We start from the raw sequence: 20,721 nt of genomic DNA, 5'->3' as shown, positions 1-20,721 counted from the left end.
TATGAATATTTTGGAGTCTATTCAAAATGTTAAGGAAATTTCAAGAAAAGGTCCAATTTTTGTGTTCTGAATTTCAAAAGTAAACGATTAATTCCCAGATTAATCAAATCCTACCTTTTCCCATAATCCATATTTTTTACCTAATTTTTCCCAAATTTTCGAATTGGTGAAACGAATTGAACTCGAATTATTCTCCTTCTTAGTTAACCCAAATCTGAATTTGTCAACTATGCTCGCAGCCCCTTCTTTGTGTTTGTAGTGTCCAATGCTGACATTAGCTCCAGTACTCTCTTGCCTCTCAATCGTCCAAGTTTTTCCGATGGTGGTACCCAAATTCTCCTTAACTGCCTCCGTTTGATATAATATTCCACCACATGATCCTGATTTCGAGCTATTGAAAATAAATCAGGAAAAACTCCTTATAAAGCCCATCTGCACATTAGTGATCATGCATAACTTCAATTGCTTTCATCCTAAACCGAGAATCTCACCTTTTTCCTCAGTTCATGAGGAATTTTATGTATCCCTTTCCAAACTTCCCTGCCGTATACCCCAATTACCCTACCTGATTCTCATCTCCCTTTCGAAACCCATTATTTAGCAGCTTTCTCCATTTTCTGTTGTCCTTCTTCGTCTTATCTCAATTTGAACAACCATTTCCCCAACAAAGCCACATTCACCCCCTAACAGGTCTTATAACCAAACCTCAATTCTCGTTCGCACACCAAGTCTCTGTGATATCTCAATTTATCATCCTTTCCATGCAATATAATATGGAATTTTAATTTGACCTTTGAGCGAAATAGGATGCCAAATTTTGACATTTCAACAATTTTGGAACCATGAGCCGTCTCGATTTTTTCTTTTTTCAGCCCTTTTTTTTTGTTTGTCTTCTTCCTTTTGTAAACTGCATGCTTCCCTGAAGGGAGCTGCATCAAAATTTCTCATGGTCTTGACATCAGCTTGCATTTTAATATTCTTCCAAGTCTTCTATAATTTGTTATACGTTTGATAGGATGTGGGCCAATGGGAGTATATGTTTGGTTGGTGATTGGTATTGCCTGATAGAGAGAAATGTTTTTTTTTTTGGGGGGGGGGTTTGTTGGTGGTTAAACAACCCACCCAGGTGAGGCGGGAATCAATCCCCGGGCGTGGCTATAACAAGCCACAGCACTTACCAGCTGATCTTGCTGGCACCTTTGAGTGAAATGCTTGAAGTTTGCATATTTTAAGTACTATGTTCCATATATCAAGTTGTGCAAATGCAGGTTGTTAATCGGAAGATGCATGGCTATGGAATTGCGGCTGATATATGGAGCCTTGGTTGCACTGTCCTAGAGATGTTGACACGTGTGCTACCTTACTCTCCTTTAGAACCGGTGCGGAAGTATCTCTTTTATGTTCCTTCTTTTCTCTCTTTTTCTTTTTGTTTTTTTCTGCCCTTGTTTTGACTTGTTAGTTCATAAATTATGTATGGAATGATCACTTATTTCAAAGAGCAGAGGAAATGATAGAGGGAAGAATGACAAAGTAGGAAAAGTGCAATAATATGGATATAGAAGCTCCTAGAAACATGGATCAACTCCCAACCCAAAATTGATAATCTCATTTGCCACTCAATTATCCTTCTTGGGTCTGGATCTCTTTGATGTGGAAAGAAAGCCACTATATCTCTTGACATAAAAGAAAACCAACTCCACATTCGAAGTTCCCTTTGATCTTTGCGCTGATAAAACCCTAGTCAAAGCCTTTCTATGACTATGGATTATGGAATAGCACAATTATCGGTTGTCAACTAGTACCCAAACCAGTTGAGCCTGAGAAGACCATTAGGCTAGATCCTAAACTGTTCCCAAAGTTTCTAATTCCAGATTACACTGGGTTGCCTTGTAAACATCCATCCAAATTGAATCTGATGAAGCTTTTAGAACAGAGAACGTTGATGAGGGATAGGGAATGAAGAAATGATGTCTAAGAGAATTCTGCAGAATAGAGTTGACTGTGATCTCTGAATACTTTAGCTGTAGATGACCAATGAGGAACCATACTAGTAATCAGATCAATAACTTGCTGCATTGACCAGCATTGATAGAGGAACATCTGTAATTTTATTCCTCACTCCTGTTATTGGTAGCAGCTGGCAACACAAATGTTTACAAAATTTCGGTAGTTTCAGAAACAAGGCAAAATGCTAGTATATGCACTAGTTGATATTGTTTGGAATCATCAATGTGGTCTTAGAGTCCTAGTTGTTGCCCTGACAATGCTGCTCTTCCAAATGCAAGATTGCTTAAATCTACATTTCAATTTTTAATTCTCGTTGCTAATGAGTAATGGGAACTCAAAAACCATATCTGTTTTCCTTGCACCCTTGCCTCAAGCAAAGGAAGAAAAGGACCGTTCTCGTCAAAGACCTTTCCATAACCTCATTTCCCTTCTAGGCTGATATGGAAAACCATCCACAAAAAATATAAGATCTTATAGGAGGATGGGTCTTGGTGCAATGGTAAGGTTGCTTCATTGTGACCAAGTGGTCACGGGTTCGAGTCTGGAAACAGCTTCTCTGAAAGCAGGGATAAGGCTGCGTACATTATGACCCTCCCCAGACCCTGCAGTGGCGGGAGCCTCGTGCACTGAGTATGCCCTTTTTTTATTTTTTATTATGGGAGTATTGCCTTGAGAAGGTGAATAGATATGACATGCTACATAGAGGAAGACCCAATAGGTTTCTTCTATCTCAGAGATTTCATCTAATTATGATTTCATGGAGTAGGTATTTAGAGCCATATTTTGTAGCTTATAGGAGTTCATAGGTCAACACCTGTAGAGTTTAGACATTCATATATATATTTTTTTTGATAAAAAGAAAATTCACATTAATTGAAATAGTCCAACATACATTGATCCAATGAGTTATATAATCTGGCATGTGTTGCCAAATTATGAGCAGGCTGAATTAGAGTCCTAGGTTGTTTAGTAATAGTTACAGTCCAACATAAAGTAAATAGAGACTGTATATCAAATAGTAAATGGAAAAGAAAAGGTCCATGGCCACAGATGGTTATCTTGGTCCATCAGCCAGTTCATCACCTCCTTCGAGTCCGTCCAAATGGTCAGGTTTCTGCATTCCAGTAGAAGTGCCCTTTCGATTCCTTCCTTGACTCCTCTGAGTTCCGCATCCTGGGCTGACCCTGCATAGCCAAAATTCATTCAAGAAGCAGTGATTTTATTTTTATGTATGATAAATGATCCCCATCCTCCCTTGTTATTAGAAGGATTAAAACTTCCATCAGATAGGATTATGCTGCAGTCTGATGTGTCGAGGTTCAGATAGAAATCAAGTCTGTGTTTAGCTTCTTCCAAAGTACTATGCTCCTGTTGGATGGTGGCCAAATTTAAATTTCTTTCCGGACATAAATTATCATCCACAATCCATAGGTTTATATACTCCATGATTGAAAACGGGCAGACTTTCCTTCCTTTAAAGACAACACCGTTCCTGCTTTGATAAATAGTTTACAAGGTAATACTGGCAATACCAAGAAACCTGTCTGCATCAGATTTTGTCAAGTTGGGATTAGAGATTAGGGTAGTGAATGCTTCCAAAATATTGTCTCCTCGTATTAGCTCAGTTCTAATGCCAGAGGAATCATTAACGCAGAGCATAGAGGGGTAGGTCATAAGTGGAACACAGTATTTTAAATGTGTGCTCAATAATATACTAATTGAAAGGATCTGTCACCATTCAAATTTATTGAGGTTAGCATTAGCATTTCTGTTCGTCCATTCCTATGTGTGACTCAAAATGGTTAGTGCTCGAACTAGTAGCCTCTCTCTTTCAATTTTCACTGTAACCGTCTTTTTTTATGTATTCTTCTTAGTCCAGCATCACATACATTTCTGTGTACATATAGCTGTTATACAAGATATTTCATCCACTTGCATGTTTTCTACCCTATAGTTTACTGAATATCTTACCTCATTGTTCATCCATATTCCATACAGATGGTGTGGTGCATAAGCGTCAGATTTATTTAGGAGATTTACCCTCTTTATCTCTTTGACATCGCAGATGCAAGCAGTATTTAGGATTGGCCAGGGAAAACCGCCCCCAATTCCTGATTCCCTATCAAGAGATGCTCGGGATTTCATCTGCCAATGCTTACAGGTTAACCCAGAAAATCGGCCCACTGCTGCTCAGCTCTTGAACCATTCATTTGTGCAGCGGCTACTGCCAACTTCATCAGTGTCAGGATCTCCTTTGCATCATAACAGCAGACGGTCTTGAAGTTTGTCTTCCATCAATTTTGGTGACAAAGATGAGGTAAATATTGTTTTAAATGTTCCAAGCATTACAAAATTAAGGTTGCTGCCATCTGCAGAATTTGTTTATACACTGTTCAAGTTGCCACTTTGAATTACAGGATCCATGGTTTTGGAACCCCTTGGATACTGTCTAGGGTATCCCGTGGGTAATCTAGCTGGGGCCTGACATGTGTGACCTCTGAATGCATATGGATTTGAAAATCTGACAGGGGATTCCACACTCATCTCATTAGGCAAGCTTCAGCTCAAAACGAGTGTTAATGTTGAAAAAGTGAGTTAAAAACATTTAAGAAATTACATATATGCCACTATTCTTCACACTGAAATTGGATCCTTGTAATTTATGAAATTGAAGATACACTATTGAGGGGAAGTGTTTCCTGTGGGGGAGCATGGCCCCTGTCCGTGTAGAGTGTGTGGAAGCATCAATACAGGTGGCATTTCTCCACCCCTCTGTTCTGGGTGAAGCGCATACGCTCCCCCCATAAGAGTTCTTTTTCCTTACTTTTTAACCATTATTTTACTCGTTTTCAAGTTAAATTTAACCATTGAGATGATCGAGTGGTCCTCTATCACGTGGACCAATGTTAATGAGTGGTCATATAGTTTGTCCCACTTATGAGGCAGAATGGCATTCGCTCCATCATTTTCATCTGTCATTGGCTCATTGCGGCTATAGCACAGATTCTGCCTTTCTTATTTCATTCTGCTACTGTACTGCTATCAATATCCTTTAATTTGGTGATCTGTTGCTGTATGTGCACAGTTTTAACTTTGCTCACATGTTTTATATAGTCCAACTGGGTGAGCATGCTGCTGAACCCTTGCCCTCCATGCTGCACGCCAAGGGCCATTTTAGCCATGAATCTAAAGCACCAGAAGGTCATGCATTTGGCTGATGTTTTGTATATTCCATTTTTCCTAGTTGAGAGATTTTCTGCATAGGAGGGCGACTTGTATTTTCGTAGTCCCTTTTTTTTTTCCTAGTGGGGCCATTGATTTCTTCAAATGTTTGTTTAGTGTGCAATCTTTCTTTTTAGTAGATGAGTGGGAAAAAGAGAAAATTATCAATTTTTTGTAAAATTGAACATTAGGTTGTATATATGTTCATGAAATGTAATTATTTATTGTCATGTATCTTCGGATAGTCTCATACAATGAAAATTTTTGTTGGTATAGTATGCCTATTTAATGTTTCATGTGTTGTGTTTGCCACATCAGTGTTTCATGTGTTGTGTTTGCCACATCAGATTTCACTTACAAAATTTATTCATTGAATTATTCCTCATCTGGCATTAAGGTAATTAATAAGAGAAAAGGATTAAGATTAGGGTTAGGGTTACATGCTAATGCACAAATACAATCTCACTTTTTGGACTATCTTGAATCAAACATATATTCTAGAGAAAAGAAGACCATCTCACTTTTTGGACTATCTTGAATCAAACATATATTCTAGAGAAAAGAAGACCAACAGCTAAAATCCAAAAAAGAGTAATCTCTTAGTAGAATAGAGAAGATGGAGAAACTATGTTTGCGGGTATTTCATGTAAAAGAAATGTTATGTTTAGGTCTAGGGCTGCAACAGGGTTGGGTTGGGCCAGGCCTTTTAAAACCTCAACCCAATCCCGAGTCCCTTTAGCTGTCCCCAGGCCTTGACTCAGGGTCAGAAAAATCCAATCCTTACCTGCCCTCAGGGTCGGGCCGGGCTGACCTTGATTGGCCCTGATTTGGGGGGGGAAAGGGAGATGCATGGGCTAGCCAGGCTATGAAGAAAAGAAGAAGAGAAAGAAGAAAGAAGAAAAAGTAAAAAAGAGAAAAAAAAAGATAGGGTTGGGATGGGATGGGTCGGGTTCAGCCCATGGCCTTAACTTTGACCCTACCCGTCCTTGACTCAGGGCCGGAAATTCCTGACCCTGACCTGCCCTCAGGGCCAAGGTATCTCAACCTAGACCCTGTTCGGTCCCAGGGCGTGCGAGCGGGCTTGGGCCGTCAAGGTCAAACTTGCACCCCTATTTAGTTCTATGGGATATCTCTCGTTTTATAATTGTTGTGTTTGAGATAAATCTACTTTCATATTCAACTTTGGCTATAAATGGCAGAACCACACCTTTTTCTGCTTCTATTCTTCAATACCCTCAGCAGCTCCCTTGACACCCTCAATAGCTCTCGTGCTGTCTCTTGCCCCGCCCTCCGCATCACGCCTTTCTCCCCACACTTTTTGCCCTCTTTCTCTTCCCAGACTCTCTTTGCATCGCCCCCTCCCCTTTCCTTTGTGTCTTTGAAATGGAAATTTTCATATCATCACCATACCTTCCACCTCCTTGTTGAGTCCCTGACCGGGTGGCCAATCTCACTCCAATTGTAACATACATCACAACCATAATTACACCAGTTTCCTTCGACGACCATTGTGACAAGGAGCAATGGGTGTGGGTTCTTCTCATTGTAATGGTGCAACAGCTGGAGGATGACTGATTGCCGGGGAAAGGGGCACAGTGGGTGGCAAATGAAATAGACTAGCGAGAATAGATCAGGGGATGAAAGGGGCAGGGCAACAGAATGGATAGAGAAACAGCCTGGGATGGAACAGAGAGGGTGGTGTAGCTCATGGAGTTAAAAATTTTTGAACTAACATGTTTGTTCTATTGCAAGATCCAAATTAACCGATCTCTATCTAGCAGAATTAGATGTTCCTTGTCGCCTCTTCCTTGCTTCCCAAATCTGATTGGACTGAAGCCACTTCCCTTCTCTCATCCTAAGCCAGGATTTGTCTCAAGAAGAAACCTTAAGAGGTGTTGCGTCTGGAAACTTTCGCGCCGGTCTACTCACAGATGAACCTGTAAAAACCAAGTTAGCACAAGAGTGCCGGTGTGACTCCAGCCAAGGACTCTCCGATGCTTAAGTCAAGTCTCCAAATCAGCAGTAGTTTTTGTTAGCCAAAATTGGATCCTCTATTTAGGGTGGTGGGAGAGAGTCTTCGTATGGCAAGAGTTCGGCCTCAACTGGGAGCCTTCTCAGCAGAGTCATATTCGGAATGGGACTCTTGGTTAGGCAAGAATCCTTATTTTGATGGGAGACAGTTGTGTGGATCTCTAACGGCCTGATCCGCTGAGTCAGCTTATCCCATGAATTTGGGGATTTGCTGACGTGGCTCCGCACTTCACGGGAGTTACGATGTGATTAGACTTGATACGTTTGACCATTAAGCCTCGGATGCCTCAATGTCTTCGGGTGTGACCATGGGTTGGTGTCCCCCAACTGAGCTAAATCGAGCTTACTAGGTTCGCCTTGAGGTCTGAGCATGAAGGGATCGGCCTGGTGCCCGAGTGTACAAGGCTCGGCCTGGTGCCCAACATCATAGGGCTTGGCCTGGTGATGTCTCGTATCATCCGACCTTGGTGTGTCGGTTTCATCATTCGGATGCTGAAGTTCTCTAGTGGTTCGGCCGACCCTATTTGGTCGACGCCTGGTTCTTCCATGCAGCGGGTTCTTTCACCTGGTTCTGTACCGGCCACATGTTACTCTCTGATTAGTGGTCATTTTTATGGCTCATCATTTACCCCCACTCATCAAGGCTTGGTCGACCTTGGTGAGTTTAGCCTTTTGCCGACCAGGCCGGCCTCGAGGGAACCTCTTCGTACGGCCTTTGACATTGATTCTAGTATTAAATGCGGCCACCGCCATGTCATATGTCTCCTCAATTTTTGCGTGACATGACCCCGACAGTCATCGTTACACTCGGGTAATCCAACCATCACAAAATTTGGGGACGTTGGTTTGTTTCAAATTTTCACCACCGATGGATCTTCGATGCCTCAGTCGCCCTTCTACTCATATAAATAGAGGGGGGTCTCTCCCCATTTGTATATTCAATCAATTTCTAGCGCTTCGACCTCTTCGCTCTTGTGCTCTCGCCCTCGTGCCTTTAGTGTGCTTGTGCTCGGTAAAGCTGCTCGACTTTGCGGCTTGGTTTTCAACAGCCTTAGTGATCAGTAAGTCATCCCATTCTTTCTCATGTCAATAGATAGTGGATTAGAGAGAGCTTTCGACAAGATGCGAGAGGTCGCGTGTCCAGGCGAAGAATTTGCCATCTTATCACCTCTGGCAGAAACATTCGATCTGGGCTTTGATGAGCCTGAATTAGTGGATTCCCGACCATCGAACTTGGTTGAGGTGCCTTTGCCCCCTAGACCTAGCCTTGCTCACTCAACTTATGAGGGGAGGGATGGAAATGCAGGATCGTCCTCAGAGGATGATGAGTTTTCAGGGTCATCCTTACCCGAAGAGGAGAACGAGTCAGAGGATTCGTCCTCGGCTGAAGATGGGGAGGGATTGGAGGAGTCATCCTCGGTAGAAGAACATGATGAATCTGAGGAGTCGTCCTCCGAGGCTCCAATGGTCGTAGATGGGAGTGTAGAGACCGTAGAGAGTACTATCGACGCTGCCCCCTGGCTCGGCTCCACCAAAGGTATGAGGTCCCTCCTAAGATCAGTCTCCAAGTGCCCAAACCTTGGGAGAAGGCATGCTTCATTTGAGATAACGAGGTATGCCTATATGAGATTGCCTCTAATCATGGTCTTCGCTTCCCGGTGCTTCGTCTGGTTGACGAAATTTTGGACCATTGGCACTTGTCACTAGGGCAGCTGTTGGTTTCTCATTACGAGTTCAACATCTTCTATGGGAGATTGGGCCAAACGGCGATGGTACTCCCTTTTTTTCGACTCTACTACTTAAAGAAATTCAACGACCGCGGGTGGTACTATTTCTCCTACCGATGTCTCTAAGTTAAGAAGCTGGACGACTTCAAGTTCCTGGTATTCGCTCTGAGCTCGAACAAAAATTGGAAGCCTTGGTTCTTTTTCACATCTATTTTCGATTGTCCCTTCAGGACCAAGTGGAAGAACGTTGGCTTAAAGTATGTCAATCGAAGTCTCGCGCTGTCTGCCCTCGAACAAGAGTCTTTTGACATGACCCTTCATGATCATCCCTTCGATGTTTGACAGCTCTTTAATGAGGACTTTCTCCAACTCTGGAGACTGACTCCTGGTGAGCGATCGTGATCTGACTACTGTCTCCTCTTAGTCCTTGGTTTTGTTTATCATGCTTCGTTATTCATCTCTCATACCTCTCCTTGCAGTGACTGACATCTAACTCGACCCCGAAAGGCTCAAGGCCAAGGCTCTCGAGAGAAGGAAGAAGGCCTCCGAAGAGAAGGCCAAGTAGAAGGCCACTGCATTAGCTAACCCTCAAAAGAAGAGCTCGATTATTAAGGCGGCAGCGGTGGCTGAGGCCGACAAGGGGAAGGCCTCTCCAATTGGCCATAAGAGAAAGATTGGTAAGAAGCGAGTCGGAGGGAGGGGGGCAAGCACAAGGCCCCAGAGTCCAAGTTAACCTCACCGGTGCAACTCCTCCTAGTGTCCCTCTCTTGACCCATGTCAAGGGGAAGAAGTCTGCCGAGGGTGCTTGTCATGAACCTCCTTCCGATCTTCCCTCTGAAAACCTCCCAGTCATCCCCCCGTGGCATTTGTATGCGGGGGATTCAGTCCTCCAGTCAGCCTCCCATGCTCAGGAATGGCTAGACATTGCTCGGCTCCCTGTCGACCGTGAATTACCCACCGACCTGAGCCACGCAGAGTTGGTGAACACTTTTTATTAGGACATGGCGATCGTGAGTGCTATTCTCAAGTGCACATTTTCCTCAAGTTTTTTTTTTTTTTTGTACAGTGCTAATGTATCTTTCTTTTGTAAGGTGTCTCCAAGGCTGTCAAGGTGGCTCTCCGCTTCGAGTACGCAGCCACTGAACTCTTCGCTACCCAAGCTAAGGTTGAGAAGGCTAAGAAAGCGGCTAAGGCCGCTGACTCGGCTCGTAAGGATGAGGAGAAGACGAGGAGCAAGGCCGAGGCTGGAGCGGAGACCCTTAAGAAGGAGACGGAGACCCTGAGGGCCGACCTGCAAATGGAGAGGGAGGAGGCCGAGTTTGAGCCCCAATAGCCTTGCAAAGCTGTTGTGGAGGAGTAAAATAAATCGAAGGATTTCAACGACTTGTTGTACAAGCTATGCGGGCCCACTTAAGACTCAGGGGTTGCTGATGGGCGAAATGAAGTCAGCGCCAATGTTCGTGAGTTTACCCCAAGCTTTGACTTCTCCCAGTTTGACGAGGATGCCACTACTGTTGTTGAGGCTCTCCCGGCTGGAGAGGGAGTCGAGGTTGACTAGGCAATCAACCCCATCGATCTTATCAATGATGCTACCCAGAAGAACCTTAGTCCTTTTTCCAATTACCGACTTCTCGGGTTTAACTCATTTTTTGTTATGCCCTTTTTTTTTTTGAATGCACATCTTCCGACCCTTCGACGGTCCTTTCAATCAATGAAGTAGTTTTCTTATCATGCCTTACGTTGTTTGAATATTCCATTGAGTACCAAGCGTTGTTTATTTTTCTGATGTTGCCGACCTGTGTGGATCAGTTTTATACCTTGGACGTTATAGACCTATGAAGGTCAATTTTTTACTGTGGATGTTGCCGACCTATAGGTGTCGGTCTTATGCGTTTGACACTGTCGACCTATGAGGGTTAGTCTTATGCACTGGGCATTGTCGACCTATGAGGGTCGATCTTTTACATTTTGTGGGAGCTGACCTATGAGGGTCAGTCTTACTCCTTTGGATAATATGTTTGAGAGTATCTTGAAATTGGTGAAAATTTTCCTTTATTGATTCTCTTACTCCAATTCATATACCGAGTGAACAAAAATTGACTTACGAAATTCTTGAAAAAATTTGCCAAATGAATTTGCATACCGAGGCTATAATTTCTTCTATTGGTAAAACTTCTTCAGGTTCTTGGAGTTCCAGGGTCGGGGTACCTTCTTGCCTCCCGGAGTCTTCAAGCGATATGTTTCTAGTCGGATCTGCTTGGTGACTATATATGGGCCTTCCCAGTTGGTTGACAACTTTCATTGCTTTCTAGGCTGAGACACACTAGCTTTCCTTAGGACGAGGTCTCCTTGTCGGAACAGTTGTTCCTTCACCCTTGAGTTATAGTACTTGGTTGTTCTTTGCTTGTATGCTATGTTTCTGAGCAACGCTTTTTCCCTCACTTCGTCTTGGAAGTCCAGATTTTCCCTCAGGCCATCCTCATATGTTCTCTCATTGAAGCTCCGGGCTTGGTGGGAAGAGGCCTTAACCTTCATCGGTGTTAGTGCCTAGATCCCGTATGCCAGTCGGAATAGACTTTTTCTGGTCAGAGTCCGCACGGTCATCTTGTATGCCGACATCACACTCGATAACTCTTCCACCCATCTTCCTTTAGCCTCGTCCAATCTTCTTTTCGCTCTTTCCAACAGAGTTCGGTTGGTTACCTCAACCTGACCATTTGCCTTGGAGTGAGCCATTGCAATGGGTCGGACGTTAATGTAGTAGAGTCTACAGAATTCTCAAAAGTTTCAATTATTGAACTGCTTGCCATTGTCGGTGATCATCACCTTTCTTCTATTAAAGCTACAATTTCTTCTATTGGTAAAACTTCTTCAGGTTCTCGGAGTTCCAGGGTCAGGGTACTTTGTTGCCCCCCGAAGTCTTCAAGCGATACGTTCCTAGTCGGTACTACTTGGAGACTATGTACGGGTCTTCCTAGTTGGGTGACAACTTTCATTGCTTTCTAGGCTGAGACGCACTAGCTTTCCTTAGGACAAAGTCTCCTTGTCGAAACAGTCGTTCCTTCACCCTTGAGTTGTAATACTTGGCTGTTCTCTGCTTGTGTGCTATGTTTCTGAGCTACGCTTTTTCCCTCTCTAGGAAGTCTAGATTTTCCCTCAGGGCATCCTCGTATGTTCTCTCATTAAAACTCAGGGCTCTGTGGGAAGAGGCCTTAACCTCCACTGATGCTAGTGCCTTAGTCCTGTATGCCAGTCAGAATAGACTTTCTTTGGTCAGAGCCCATAGCACACTCGGCAACTCTTCCATCGATCTTCCTTAAGCCTTGTCTAATCTTCTTTTTACCCCTTCCAATAGAGTATGGTTGGTTACCTCAACCTGACCATTCGCCTTGGGATGAGCAATTGCAATGGGTTGGAAGTTGATGTAGTAGAGTCTGCAGAATTCTCGAAAGTTTGGATTGTCGAACTGCTTGCCGTTGTCGGTGATCAGCACCTTTGGTAGGCCGAACTTGTAGATGACTTTATCTTTGAAGAACTTCTCCATGTTCTGTTATAGTGGCCAAAGGCTCAGCCTCTATCCACTTCGTGAAGTAGTCAATAGTGACCACCAATTACTTTCTATTTCCCGAGGCCGGGACAAAATCACCAAGTATGTCCATCCCCCACATGGCGAATGAGATGGGCTGAGGATTGAGGTCAGCTGTGTTGAGGGTCAGTGTGGGACTGGGGCGAACAATTGGCATTTTTTACAGGTCTTCACATATCTCATTGCTTCTTCCTACATCTTCAGCCAGTAGAACCCCGAGCGCAGTATCTTGTATGCTAGGGCCCGACCCCCATGTGACTCCCTCATATGCCTTCGTGTATTTCTGCTAGCGCGTACTCGTCTCCCTTTGGCTCGAGACATCTGAGCAGGGGTGCCGAGGCTGCTCTTTTGTACAAAACTCAATCAAGCACAGTGTACTTACCACTCGGATCTTAACTTTTTTTTGCCTCATCTCGGTCGCCTAGAAGCTGGTCATTCTCCAAGTAGTTCACAGTCAGATCCATCCAGCTCAGACCTTCTTCAATGTGGGCGACCTCTGTCTTGTGCAGTGATGGCTCATTCAGTATCTCAAAATAGATCGAACTTGACAGGCTAGGGAATTCCGCGTCGGCGAGTCTAGACAAGGATTTGACTACCAAATTTTCTTTCCTCGGTACTCGAACCATCTCAAAACTTTCAAACTTGGCAATCATGCTACGGGCTTGGGCTAGATAGGCCATCATCCGATCATCCTTCGCTTCATACTTGCCATTGACCTGGTTGATTACTAGTTGGGAGTCACTTTTTACCTTCAGTCTGGCCACTCCTACTCCACAGGAGACTCGGAGTTCGGCTAGTAATGCCTCGGCCTCATTGTTGGAGGCTGAGAACTTGAACCTCAGGGCGTACTATATGCATAATCTTTCTGGGCTAGTCAGTATAAGTGCTGCTCCACTTCCTGCTGAGTTGGTCGAGCTGTCAATGTATATTATCCACGCAGCCTCATCTTCGGAGTTTTCATCTTGAGTCTCGACAACTTCTCCCTTAACAATTATACACTCAGCCACAAAGTCGGCCAATGTTTGTCCTTTAATCGCTGTTCGAGGTTTGTAGTCAATGTTGTACTCACTCAGCTCTACTGCCCATGCGATCAACCGACCCGACACATCTGGCTTGTATAATATCTTCTTTAAGGGTTGGTTGGTGAGAACCACGATCGAATAAGCCTGGAAGTACGACTGTAGCTTCCTCGCTGCTATTACTAGTGCTAATGCCACCTTCTCTATCTTGGAGTATCTTGTTTGTGCATCAATCAACATGTGGCTGACATAGTAAATGGGTTTCTGTTGCCTGTCTTCTTCCCTCAACTGTAATTCTTCATTAGGCTCAGATCGGACGAGGAGAGGAGGATTCTCCAAGTATTTCTTCAATTCTTCAAAGGCCCTCTGGCACTCGTCCGTTCACTCAAAAGCCATTGGGTTTCGGAGATTTTTCAGAGTCTGGAAGAAAGGGAGACACCTGTCCCCAACTCAGGACATGAATCTGATCAGTACAGCCACCCTCCCATTCAGCCTTTAGACTTCTCTGATCGTTCTCGGCGGGTCATTTCTCAGATGGCTCGGATCTTTGCAGGGTTAGCCTCGATGCCTTAGATGGAGTTCATGAGGCCGAGGAAATTGTCCGAAGTTACTCCAAAGGCGCATTGGCAGGATTCAGCTTCATCTGATTCGCCCTCAGTACTCCGAACGCTTCTTCTAAATCGGCCAGATGGTGGTCGGCCCTGAAGCTTTTGACGAGCATGTCGTCTACGTATACTTCCATGCTATGACCAATCTGCTCCTTGAACATCTGGTTGACAATCCTATGGTAAGTAAATACGACATTCTTCAATCCAAATGGCATGACTCAGTAGAAGAAGTTCTCTTGGTCGGTCCGAAAAGCGGTGTAGGACTCATCATCCTCGTGCATGAGGATTTGGTTGTAGCCTGAGTAGGCGTCCATAAAGCTCAACATTTTATGACCCGCCGTGGCATCAATCAGGAGGTCGATCCGAGGTAGGGTACTCATCCTTTGAGCAGGCCTTATTGAAGTCGATATAGGCAACGTACATTCTCCACTTTCCGCTCGCCTTGGGACCATGATGACATTTGCCAGCCAGGTCGGGAATTTCTCATTTCTAATGAAGCCCGAGTGCTGGAGCTTCTCTACTTCCTCCTTGAACGTCGCATGTTGATCCAATGCCAAGTTCCTTCATTTCTGCTGAACAGGCTTGCGAGCCAGATTTACATGCAATCGATGCTCAACAATCCTCTCCTATTGTGCCTGCCAGTCGTAAGGAGGAGGTTGTTTCCTTGAATCAAAGCGTTAGGAGAAATCTTGTCTCTTCTAGTGGAGTTATTGATGGAAGGAGGAGACGTGATCCATCTTAATCCCCTCCTATTGAGCAATTTGTGCATGAAGAGGGGATTTATTTTGCTGATTCTTTACTTAACGTAGCAGGGAACTTTTTTTAAGGTGCGTCAGTTTCTGGTGATGGAGAGGATCTTGTTGTTGGATCCAATCAGGATGCAGGTGAGGAGGAGTCAGGTTCTTTTGTTGCTCGGTCAGATCAGGAGGTTGGGTCTGTAGAAGTCATGTCGGTCTGTTGGTTCCCCTCTTGAAGAAGTTGTGAACTTAGCCCCTCTCTCCTCTGTTTATGATTGAAGTAGGGAGAATGGTGGTGTTGTGCCTCATCCACCTCGCCCCCCTTCGGAGAGTACCAGGGAGCCTATTCGTACTCGTGCAAAATCAGGTAGGGGTGGAGGAGGGGTTGTCATGCGTGGAGGCTTAGTTCAAACGCATGCTGCTCCGCCCTAGTCTAGTAAAAAGAAAGCTAAGAATGTGGTGGTTGATTCGGTGATCTCCTCTCTTCCTGAATCATTAGTTCGTGGTGGGAAAGTAGTAGTGAATCAAACGGAGCTTAATGTGATTGATGAAGCACTGCACTTGGTAGAGCAAACGTTAGTTGTGAATGGACAGCAGAAGTCGTTTGATGATGGTGATCAGTCTAATAGGGCTGAAAGGACCTACCCTAAACGTTTGTAATGATGTGAATTTTCTTTTAGAATATTCGAGGCGTGAAGAAGGCCACTCTGCCTCTAAGGCCTTGAAGCTTTATTTACGGGAATTTTTGCCAGATATCGTATGTCTAATAGAGCCTAAAGTTGGGGTGGAACAGTTTCCAGCTTTAATGGTTAATAGACTGGGATAGATTTAATTCTTAATGAGCGTGTGGAGAAAGTTCCAAATATTTGGATGGTGTGGAAAATTTCTCTTCGTCGCCCTGTGGTTCTCTATTATTCCGAGCAACATGTTTCAGTTGAGGTGGGTTGGGGGCTGTGAAGGTGGTTTTATCGTTGGTCCATACGAGTTGTTTTCGTGCCGAAAGGAAAAGGTTATGGTCTGATATGGCGGGTATTGGTTTGGCGGGTTTACCTTGGTCGATAATTGGTGACTTCAATGCCACTTTACAGTCGCATGAAAAAAGGGGGCCAGGTAGATTTAATTTGGGGTCGGCAGCGGAGTTCCAAGCTATGGTTGATGCTTGTGAGTTGATTTCGGTTCCCACTCAGGGGAAGAAATTTACTTGGACCAACAACCGTCGCAAAAGTAATGTGACTGCCATCTTGGATCATAGCTTTTGCAATGAGAGCTGGTTGAATTTTTTCAAGATTGTTCTCCTGCGTTCTTGTTCTAATCATGCTCCCTTGGTGGTGTCTTCTGTAGCAATCCCTAAACCGGTGAACATTCCCTTTTGGTTCCATCAATTTTGGAGTGACCACTCAGATTTTGTGAAAGTTGTAAAGAACTCTTGGGATGGGGAGGTGCGGGGAAATCCTATCTCTTCTTTTTTTCAGAAATTAAAGAGATTGAAGCCGGTTTTGAGAGCTTGGGCTAAATCTACTTTTCCGAATTTTGATATTAAGGTTGAAGCTGCTATGGTGGAAGTGGATGTTGTTCGAGAACTTATTGAGAGCCAGGGGTTAAATGATGATTTATTTGCCAAGGAGGTGGATGCTAAGACTTGTTATCTTAAGGCAGTGGATCACCATGAGCGGCTATGGGCGGAGAAAGCCTGAGCTAAATGGATGAAGCAAGGGGACAGGAACTCAAAATTTTTTCAGCTCTCTGTCAAGATTAAATGGGCTAAGAATCAGATTCGTTCCTTATTAACGGAAAATGAGTCAGTAATTTCTTATCATCGGCTCTTGGGTTCTTATGTTTCGGGATTCTATGAAAATTTTCATAAGTTAGAGCCTGCAACCGACCACTGGGAGCTCTTGGATGTTTTACCAAAGGTAATTAATCCTGTTGATTTCTTGGAGTTAGAAGCTATCCCCTCTTTTGATGAAATTAAAAATGTTGTTTGGGAGCTAGATCTGGAAAGTTCCCCAGGGCCTGATGGTTTTCCTGGTGCTTTTTTTCGTAAGAGATAGGAAGTTGGTGGTGGTGATTTCTGTAAGGCTATCCGTTATTTTTTCTTCTCTGGTTCCATGCCAAAAGGTGTAAACAATAGTTTTATTACCCTAATTGCTAAGGTGGAGGGAGCTCAATCTCTGGATAAATTTCGCCCTATCTGCATGGCAATTTTTTTTTTATAAGTTCTAGGTTATCTCTCTTGCTGCCCAGGCTAGTGTCAGAGGAGCAGGGGGCTTTCTAGAAGGGGAAAATAATTTCAGAAATTATTGGTTTGGCCTCAGAGCTGGCAAACTTATTGTATGCTTTAGTGCGAGGGGGAGGAATGGGAACTAAATTGGATGTGCAGAAGGCTTATGATACCTTGTCTTGGAAATTTTTATTTGTTGTTCTTCATAAGTTTGGTTTCCCAGACAAATGGATTGGTTGGGTGCACAAGGATCTCTGTTTTGCTCAATGGCGGTCCTGTTGGCTTTTTTGGCGTGGAGAGAGGGCTTTGCCCAGGGGAATTTCCTTGGGATTACTACAAATTTTGTGGCGGAGTTTAATGCTCTAATCTGTGGTTTGGAGCAAGCTAAGGAGCTTCATCTCTCAAAATTCTGGGTTGAATGTGATTCGGTGGCAGTAGTGGTCATGGTTTCAAAGTCCATGGTGCCATGGTTTGTTCGGCAAAGATGGATGGCTCTCCAATCCTTCCTAGTGTGTTCAGTTTGGAAGATTACGCATTGCTTTCGAGAGGCAAATTCTGTGGTTGACTTCCTTGCTAAATCAGTGGCAAGGTCTGAATTCTCGTCTCCAATTCAATCTTGGCCTAGTTCAATGGAAGAGGAACTCAGACTGGATGCGCAAAGACGACCAAGATTTAGGTCCTTTTAAATTTTTAGTGCTGCAATTGTTTTTTTTTTCTTTTGTCTGACTGCTAGTGGTTCCCCTGTTATCTATCATAGGTGGGGGTTTCCTTCTAGTGGTTTTGTTTTTGTTTTGTGGTTATTCCAGGCCTTTTGTATCATTCTTTTTCTTCTTAATCTACACAACCTTTTAGCAAAAAAAGACAAATACATAAGTAGTTCAACTAGAATCTTCCCGATGAGATGGTTATAGGAGAAGTGAATTTCTATTAGACGAGTGCAGCTGGCCAAGCTTGTAGGAAGTTCTCCATTGAGAGTGTTGTTATGAAAAGAAATGTACTGTAGTCGAAACAGATTACCAATTTCTTGGGGGATTTTGCCATGGAAGCTATTGTTTTTAATGCTGAGGAAACACAAAAATGTGAGGTTCCCAATGGAAGGAAATATGTTTCCTCTCAAGCCTTTCCCATCTAAAGCCAAGCGGATAACCCATTGTTGATGATGATGGCCACATGTAATCCCTACCCAGTTGCAGAAATTGATGTATTAAACAAAAATAACTTGGGTCTAAAATTACCTCGATGTTGCCCTACGCGTCGATCCACACAAACTCTGATGTCACAAGCTTCGCAACGATCCATGAACTCATTAGGTTTCTCCAATAGAGATTCCACACTTCAAATCCAAGGGAACAAGATGGAATCCCTAAGCGATGCACACAAGGACGAGAGCTAGTGAGTGAGGGAGAGCGAACGTGAGGTAGGGGAAAGAGAGGGCTGCGGCAATCTGTTGTGCGCAGCCTCCCTCTTACTCATTATATATAAGTGGTGGGAGGACCACCATGTGGTCTTCCTCCTCTAACCCTAGTGGGTCTGTGGGTCCCCGACTGCCCCAAGTGGGTGCCCATAGGCCCGGCCCATATTGTTTAACAAGATGGAATCGTTCCAAGAACTTATTGCTCTGTATGGATCATCAATTATTTGTTTCTTAAACTCCAGCAAAACAAGTGGATCATCTGTCTCGTTGTTCCCTACTACGATCCTTGTACTACTGGTGACTGATTCTAGCAGCATCAATGAGTTCCTAAAGAGGAGAATGAAAACTAGAATAAGCTGAAGTGCCATCATCAAAATCAAACTTTTGGGACGCAAATGCAGCAACAATGTAATTTTGAGTTGGAGTAGGGTAACTACTCTGTTGATGTCTTTGAGAAAAGTATCACATTTAAAGGATAGTACTGCTTAGCAACAACAGTAACACTCCACCAGTAGAAGATAGACCTTGGAAGTCAAGTCATTCCACTTAGGAGACTTGACACAGCCCTCTTTGGTCGATCAATGAATTTCTACCATCTCCACACAAGTCAAATCATACCCTGAGTCTGTTCAAACACGTTATAATTTTTTTTTTTTTGGCGATAATTATATTTGTAATTATAGAATTTGTTTCATACTTTAAAAAAAAAATTTAAAGAAAGACCTGAAACTTTTACAGTGTGATCCACTTTTGTATTCTAATTCTATAAATTAAACAGTTTTAGATGTTTTAGATGATTAAAAGATAGGTTGCGTTTGGTATGCATTCTAGGTTGAGAACATATTCTGGAATGCCAAAAATGTCATTTGGTAAAGGTTGTCATTCTTAAAATCTGGAACACCCCCAAGAATGAGGCCCGTTCTGGGGCGGGCTTTTTAATCCATTCCGGAATTCACGTTGTGTAGCATGAGCTCTCTCAAGTCTTGATGCCATGAGCAACATCTAAGACGAAACTCTCGACCTCACTTCATGGCAGTTATGAACAAACTTCCGCGACTTGGTAGGGCTTGATCAAAGCCAAATTTCAATTGTCCTCTCTCTCTCTTATCAAGGGCAGCCACCAACAATGCTCCATCATCATCCTGCAGTGCCTCGGGGTTGACCACAAGAAGGGAATTCTTAGCGTAGAAGACGTCTCTGCTGAGGTAATTGTGATCCACATTGAAAATCAAGAGGCCCAAAGGGTGGACCTTGGTGCAACGGTAAGGTTGATCCATTGTGACGAAGTAGTCACGGGTTCGAGTCTCTAGAAACAACCTCTCTGTGAAGAGGAGGTTAAACTACGTACATTATGACCCTCCTCAGAGCCTGCAATGGCAGGAGCCTTGTGCACTAGGTACGCCCTTTTGTTGAAAATCAAGAGGCCCGGTTCCTTGTCAAAGATTATAACCTTGCCATGGTCTCTAATGTGCAATAATATGAAATAATAGACATTAGTGGTATTTTTTGTTGTTTTTAAAACTTAGATTAAGTTTTAAAGCATATAAGTATATGCTCATTTTGAGTTGAAATTTGAACCATAAAATGGAGATAGGGTCCTCTATCATATGGATCCACCCATATTTACTGATGTGATGTTGATGGCAATGACAGGAAGTCATTAATCTCTATGATGTCTATCAAGACCTCACTCATTGTTGTCTACATAGACTCATTTTGCTTTTCTTCCTCTTTCCTCCATTTATTTATTTTTTGTGCCAAAGGTCAACAAAAGTATATATAGAGTAGATGTGTTGAATTGTTTATCCTCCTTTTCCCATTAATTTTCAAGGTTGTTGAATAGTTTATCCTTTTCTCTTATCTTTTTGAAGCAAGGTTTTTTTTTGGTAAACATGTACGCTAGGAGAGTTTTCTTACCCTAACTCAAAAAATGAATGAATACTCATAAAATAAATCCCATCCTAGGATACTAGAGAAGAAATAATATCTTAGAGTTTCACTGTATACAGACCTGACCATATCAGCCATGTTGATATGGATATGAGTAGTGTGGGGTTGCCTCTCTATTCTTGGGGTTAAGGTGCTCTTGTGAGGCCTTATTTTGTTTTTTGTAATCGTCTAGGTATGCCTGAACGTTAAATAATTGTTT

The 20,721-nt window shown here is 43.4% G+C and overlaps 1 protein-coding gene across 2 annotated transcripts in view; it reads left to right on the top strand.

Annotated features, from left to right (window-relative positions):
- Positions 1-5,363, top strand: part of LOC122662248 (mitogen-activated protein kinase kinase kinase 1-like) — a 59,614-nt gene extending 54,251 nt beyond the window's left edge. Inside the window, exons 7-9 of one of the 2 annotated variants that reach the window (XR_006332995.1) lie at positions 1,269-1,387; positions 4,073-4,324; positions 5,122-5,363. Coding sequence is in view for 1 of the 2 variants with exons in the window: in XM_043857831.1 (XP_043713766.1) it covers positions 1,269-1,379; positions 4,073-4,288 (327 nt within the window). In the remaining variant the exon portion in view is untranslated. The remainder of the gene's footprint in view (positions 1-1,268; positions 1,388-4,072; positions 4,325-5,121) is intronic. The other variant, XM_043857831.1, reaches the window with a different exon arrangement.
- Positions 5,364-20,721: the final 15,358 nt, after the last annotated feature.

This window comes from Telopea speciosissima, chromosome 5 (assembly GCF_018873765.1).
Source record: "Telopea speciosissima isolate NSW1024214 ecotype Mountain lineage chromosome 5, Tspe_v1, whole genome shotgun sequence".
Lineage (NCBI taxonomy): Eukaryota > Viridiplantae > Streptophyta > Magnoliopsida > Proteales > Proteaceae > Telopea > Telopea speciosissima.
This window is presented reverse-complemented; position numbering and strand designations above follow the sequence as displayed.